The 6732-nt window shown below is 32.4% G+C and overlaps 1 protein-coding gene across 6 annotated transcripts in view; it reads right to left on the bottom strand.

Moving 5' to 3' along the window:
• Positions 1–6182, bottom strand: part of LOC116010369 (ABC transporter C family member 13) — a 15837-nt gene extending 9655 nt beyond the window's left edge. For 2 of the 6 annotated variants that reach the window (XM_031249747.1, XM_031249750.1), the window contains exons 1-14: positions 6068–6182; positions 5722–5762; positions 5519–5606; positions 5050–5226; positions 4832–4963; positions 4164–4264; positions 3649–3712; positions 3048–3305; positions 2441–2510; positions 1954–2014; positions 1594–1681; positions 1300–1418; positions 755–852; positions 170–236 (exon numbers count right to left, since the gene is read on the bottom strand). In XM_031249747.1, coding sequence (XP_031105607.1) covers positions 170–236; positions 755–852; positions 1300–1418; positions 1594–1681; positions 1954–2014; positions 2441–2510; positions 3048–3305; positions 3649–3712; positions 4164–4264; positions 4832–4963; positions 5050–5226; positions 5519–5606; positions 5722–5762; positions 6068–6106 — 1403 coding nt within the window. In that variant the 5' untranslated portion in view covers positions 6107–6182. Of the gene's footprint in view, positions 1–169; positions 237–754; positions 853–1299; positions 1419–1593; positions 1682–1953; positions 2015–2440; positions 2511–3047; positions 3306–3648; positions 3713–4163; positions 4265–4670; positions 4690–4831; positions 4964–5049; positions 5227–5518; positions 5607–5721; positions 5763–6067 lie in introns of those variants that run through there. The other 4 variants (XM_031249748.1, XM_031249749.1, XM_031249751.1 and 1 more) reach the window with 4 other exon arrangements.
• Positions 6183–6732: the final 550 nt, after the last annotated feature.

The raw sequence follows: 6732 nt of genomic DNA, 5'->3' as shown, positions 1-6732 counted from the left end.
CTAGCTTTTTTTTTTTTTTTTTTTTTTTTTTTTTTTTGTAAATCCCTGCATCATGTATAGAAGAACTTACACAGCTAGACTTATGTTTTGCATAGAGAAATATCTTCCAAGGGCAAAACTAACAAGATTGCTATATGTAAAAAATGAAAAGCCAACAAGATTCTGCTACCTTTCATCCTTCTGCTCCATCATGTTTTTGGTAGCGCTAGCAATTAAATTTGCAATCCATTTATTCACTGCACAAAATTTCAGATATAAGTACGAATGCTCTTCATGTTTAACCTATAATGATTAAACAAATTTATAGGGTCATTGATCATGTACGCTATGAGGAAGTAAATGAAAGCATTGCAGTACAAGGTTAAGATTATCATAGGCCACCATGTCAGCCTTAGAAAACTGCAGTGAAATCTGATAGGCTATTCAACTTCCAGTAATAAACTGTTTCTTAGACCAAGAGCTCAGCAGTGTTACTAACAAATAATTGTCTTTTTTTTTTTTTTTTTTTTTTTGCAACAACTGTTACATCACTAAAATAGTAAGTCCTACAAATAAGCACAAGATAGAAGCACAATCCAGTAGAATCTGTTTTCACCATGTGGTAACATCCATCAGAACCACTTGCCCTCAACAAGATTACCCATATTCAAATGGCAATACACTATGTTCACTCTCTACTATAATTGAAATACAAGTTTACAAGCTTGGAAAATCATTAATAGTATATTTCTCTACAACAAAAAAATTCTCATACCTGGTATTAGCAAAATGGTTATTGCTATTCCAGCAACAAAGGCAAACTTGACTTGTTTGTAGAGCAGGTAGAGAGCAATTCCAATTTGCAAAGGCAAGCTGAATAATGACATGATTAATATGATTGTTTATAAATAATATTAAAAAAAAAACTAGCAAAATTAATATAACTACAAATTCGCACAATCATGGTTTGTTCATATATCAAGTTTATTTTAATCATATTTATTTGTTCTTGATCAATGAATTCTGATTATCCTTCTTGGAAATACATTACAGATTACTTCCCAAGACTAAATAAACAGATTTCCAAATGCACTTAGAGCCTCTTGAAATACCGGTATGGACTGGTCAGGATTTCCATATCAGGAAAGTTTTATCCTGTACAATGTTCTGGCAATGGATGCAGATAACAAGGATCATTGTGAAGGAAGCAAATTCTGTTAAGAAGTTAGAAGGTGTTGGATTTTATATTTCTCTGATCATTAAAAGACAGATAAATCCTTTATTTCTAAAGACTACAAGTAAAAGTTAGAGAATTTTAACCTCCACATGTCATGGAAGCTGTTGCACAGGTTAACAGTTCGATCAGCATCCACCGACATGAATGTCTGAATTTCCCCTTCAGAGAATTTAGATCTTTCTGCTAAGTTAGTGCAGAGGCACTGAAAAGATAAAAAGGTAATGCTATTGGTATATTGCAAAGTAATTTTATTGTATGTAAAAATTAAGATATGGAAACATTTGAGTCATAAAAAGTTGAGATGAGAAAACTATACAGAACTATAAATTAGATCTCTCCTGTAATATAAAATTGATCAAAAAAAAAAAAAGATTCACCTTACGATAAATGAGAGTCATGATACTGGATCTTAGCTTTAACTTAAGTTTGGAAAGACGAAAAGTGTACTGTGTATCAAGGAAAGATCTGCAACATATTAGCATTGTTTAAGGACAAAACTGGAATTCTGCATCAAAATGTATATTTGAATAATAAAAAGTTTAAGTAATGCAGTTTAAAGGGAAACAAATAAAGTTTACATATAGCTTCCTTTTCTCCTCAAATTTACAGGGTAATAAATAAGACCTTCCACCTAGTATGCTATACTTGGGCAAGTTATTGATTATAAATATACTGTTCAAAAAAACATAATTTTAAAAAGAATGATTAAATTGTAGAAGTTTGAAAGAGGAAGTTACTTCAAAACAGATGCAAGGCCCATGGATACTGCAAGAACATAGCCATCATAACTTGTTGAACCTGTTATGAAAAATTCAAAGAAAAAATAATGAAGTTTGAGTTTTCTCTTCTTTAAGTAAAATTTCAATGAATCACTTAATGCAATCAACTTCAAGTAGTCAAAGACATTTGTATAGTGAAGTTGATTTGAGGGTCTGAAATGCATATAAATGTTTTGGTTGTATAAAGATAGAATAAATAATATAATAAAAGATACTTATGCTGTTTTTAGTACTTTTTCTCTTTCTCCTTTTTCATATAAGATGGGAATTCAATGTGAAGAAACTGTCCCAAATCTAGTAGCCTTATAACAATAAATAGAATGTACAATGTTATCGGTGCCGGGACGGAGTATAAAATCGTTTCTCACTAAAAGGAGTAACCTTCTCTTTTCTTCTATAAATTTCAAGATAATGTTGAAAACAAGAAATTCTTGAATACACAAACCTTCCTGGAGAAATTGAATCAATTTATTGAGAAGCAAGGGACTCGCAAAGCCAAGACAGTCATTAACCACCTACAAAATGCGAGTTTCACTTACTTGACTACATGCTAAGAACGAAAGGTCATGTAAAAGCATATACTACTTTATCCAAACGTTGGTATCTAAGCTGATCAAATATGCCGATGATTAACAAAATAACGGTAGCAAAAGTGTGAACAACCACCTTAATTTGCTTCAATCATAGGAATATTATCCCAACAGCACTTTACTATGTTAACAATGGATCAGGTGTTCCTACACTACATGAAAATTCGTTCAACAAATCAGCCCAACAAAGACAGGAAAGCATCACACAAATTGCAATGTAGATTCCAGAGATGAAACTCAATGAATGGTCATACTAAATGTATAACAAGTAGTTACAGTATAATAAAACTGGTGCATTTTTGTGTTTGCTAAAGGACAAGCTCCCTGGCATGGAAACCATTTATATAGAATCACTCATGTTTTCCTTTCACTATACCATCTTTCCAGAAACCTAACATCATGTACTAATTGAAAGACAGCAGGAATATATAAGATTTTGATTAAATTAGCTCAATATATCACCTTTAGAAAACCTAGACATAGGTATGGCCATCCATATGCAGAACAAATTGCTTTGAATAATGAAGGATGAGAAAAGTTTTTCCTTTGCTGATATTCCCAATGGTTTAATAGCAAAGTATGGCATGACAAAGGATCCATATCTAGCGGTAGCTCAAGCAAATCTTCAAAGTCAAGTTGCTTTTCTATACCATGTTCCAAGACAGAGTCGATAGACTTGAATGTTGCAAGACTCCAAAAGCTTCCGACAATTCCCTTTGGCTATCATGTGAGCAACGGTATATATAATAATCAGTTCAAGTATTATATTAGATGGATACAGAATACTAGAAAAAGAATTAACAAGTGCTCAAATTTAGAGCATTTTTGTGCTAGCAAAAATAATACATGCAAGGGAGGGTCAAATTGATACGGCAGTTTATCAAACTGCATTTTTTACCAAGTAAGTAAAAACAAAGTGGCATCTCAACCACAAAAGATAAATTGGTTGCAAACATTGCATAAACTAGCATCATTTAGAAATTGACTTGAGATAGGCTGATAGAGCACATATAAAAATACTTTTTATTACCAAAAAGTAACAATAAGACAGAAGCAGAAATACCAAATCTCTAGAGCAGCCTTCTTCAATATCAACATTGCCAGAGAGAAGTGATTCTTCCATTGGACTGGATTTTTTTGCCATTAGACACAATGTTAATGTTAATGAATATTGAATAGAAACAGGTAGTTTTGGATTGTTTAACTACTAGGTAAAGAATAACTCTAGACATAGCACTTCAATTTTCGAAATTCCCATGTTAAACCTCTTTAGCTTTTTATCTAGGTTTTTTTTTTTTAATCTAGTTATCTACAACCAAGAGATTTTTATCTAAGACTTGAATATCCAGTATCTGATGGCTTCTGAAAATATTTCTATTTTTTTTTCATTCCAAAAGAAAAAATAAGTTGCATGTTCAATCTTTCAACAGAAATGTATATCTGTTAAATGTTAAAAAAAATTAATTAATTAATTAGAGAAGGGAAAAACTTGCAAATGCCACTCAGAACACAAAGAATTTTTACAGGGTTTGTACAAATAATAGTTAAACATAAAAACCTACAAACACATGTTACTACCTGCTTCCTGTATCATCTGACTTTAGTCTGATGATATTTATCAAAATTGCAAATATGACATCCAGTAAAGCAACAAAGATCTCCTTTACACATGTGATTACCTGTCGTGGAAAAATAATTTCTTTTTATTTGATTGAGAAATACCTTAAATATCTACTAGAAATGGAATAATTCACAAGAACTTCCAGCATGAAAAATAATTGTTCATAACCAAGGATTATTCTCAGATATCATTCAGAAATCCTTAAGATTGTAGTAATTTAGTATACTAGTATATTTTCTGGGAATCAGGGGAAAAGCTAGAGAGAGAGAGAGAGAGAGTTCTATGGGAAACATATTAACTACATTCCAATCCAATTTAGTAACCAATCACCACCCTCTTACAGGGGAACAAAATGACCCATATGTTGCTCTTGATCTCAGTAGTGCACTTATTATTTATTACCTAAAGGCATAAAAGACACCTGCCTATTAGCACTACGATAATAAATGGTGAAGATTACATACTTTAATAGAAATTTTAAAGGGAATGAAAGTAGCAGAAAACTAATTCAGCCTGCTATAATCAAAATCAAGTCAGAAAATATACTATTAGTCATAGATATAATGATAATAATAATAATAATAATAATAATAATAATAATAATAATAATAATAATAAGTGGTACCTCATTAGAAGAAAAATCTCTTTGCAACTGCATTATAGACAGAAATGGTTTCATAATCCACCAAAAGCACAAGAATTGGTTGCAGAATACAACAAAGCAGCGGCAACATTTTGAGACCAGGAGAACAGTCACCTAAAGCATGAAGAAAACAAAATCCAGCTCTGAAGAAAAAATGAGGAGCAAGCTTCGAAAAAAATAAGAAAAAACTGATAACTTACCCATACTGACAATTGCGAACTTCTATATAGCCATTCGTGATATGGAATAATATCATAGCTGTTTAGATTTTTCTTTGCAAGCACAATCATGTCAACAAATGCTATGCCAACTCCAAAAGCAGGTATAGCACGGAATAAAACTTCCACTGGAAGGGGCACCTGCTCAGTTCCAGCAAGCTAGTAGTCTGTTATCATCTCTTAAAGGAAAATACTGAACTTGATCTTATTTGATACTCACATACTTGTGTTGAAAATTTCAATTCCTCTAAAGATAGGTTACATAATATTCTTGTAAATGCAGCAGAGAAATTTACTGTCAATATTAAATAATGCTAGGGAAAAAAAAAGATTGATTATAATACTGAAATTATAATACTGATCAAGGAAGAAAAGAAAAATATTTTTCTTTTCATGGATAAAGATTGATTATTTTCCATCTCTTGAACAAGAAAATTAAACTTCAGCTTACCATCCTATTATCTTTGTAAGTCCTCTTAACAATTCCAAAAGCAGCAAGCATAATAACGGTCACTATGTTCCCTCCAAATCCAAGCACTGTAAGTAAGTGTTAAGTGAAAAACAAGTGAACCATCATCATCCTTTTCCTTTTCACCTTCTTCATTGATTATTAAGTCAAATGAACAAACAATGACAAAGGCCATCAAAGGATATAAATCGTCGAAACATGGCGAAATTCCACCTGCATTCCATACCTGACACCCAAAATTTTTTAAAATTAAAAGATTGCTATACAGAGTTTGTTAAATACTGAGAAACAGCAGGGGAAAATGAGGCAGTAAATTCTTCATTCGTTTTGAACAAGTCTGCAGGCAGGGCACACACCCAGTATCCTAATTTCTTAAAGCTCGAATCTTTAAGATGAATCTGGGCGTTAAGCTGAATTATATCAGTAAAATTTCTTGATCGAATTACTATCATATCAGTGATGAGAAAAACATTTACCCGGAATTGTAAAAAGTATGGTTATGAGAAAAAAGGAGAGAGAGAGAGGGCTCACGTAGGGAGAGTCGGGGCAAATTTTGTTCAGTAACTCCATTACCGATCACTAAATGCTCATTCTTACTCTTCTTCTTCTTCTATAGCTCCCGCAGCGACTCAGAGAGTAACGGTTTGTGCTGCATGGATATGCCGCCTTTATAATCGCCAAGCCCAAGGGGCTGCCTACGTTATTATATTTAGGAAAAGGTACAAATAAGCCAGAACTATTTGGGAATTAGCAATTAAGCCATCGAACTCGAATAAGTTCCAAATAAGCCACTGAACTTAGAAAAACTTAGCAATTAAGTCATCGAATTCCAATAAGCTCTAAATAAGCCACTAAACTCAAAAAAATTAAGTAATTAAGTCACTAAATCGAAAAAAAATTTAACAATTAACATTTTTAATAGGTCATTTGTCTATTCCCGTCACCGGCGACGATTTTTCCAGTGAGCAACGAAAACTTCCGACGGCGACGGTCGCAGGAAAAGTCGTCGCCGGTGGTCGGAATAGGCAAATGACCTATAAAAAATGTTAATTGTTATCTTTTTTTCCGATTTAGTGGCTTAATTGCTTTATTTTTTTGAGTTCAGTGACTTATTTGAAGCTTATTTGAGTTCGATGGATTAATTGCTAATTCCCAAATAGTTCGATGGCTTATTTGTACCTTTTCCCTTATATTTA

Source organism: Ipomoea triloba, chromosome 2 (genome assembly GCF_003576645.1).
Source record: "Ipomoea triloba cultivar NCNSP0323 chromosome 2, ASM357664v1".
NCBI classification, from domain to species: domain Eukaryota; kingdom Viridiplantae; phylum Streptophyta; class Magnoliopsida; order Solanales; family Convolvulaceae; genus Ipomoea; species Ipomoea triloba.
This window is presented reverse-complemented; position numbering and strand designations above follow the sequence as displayed.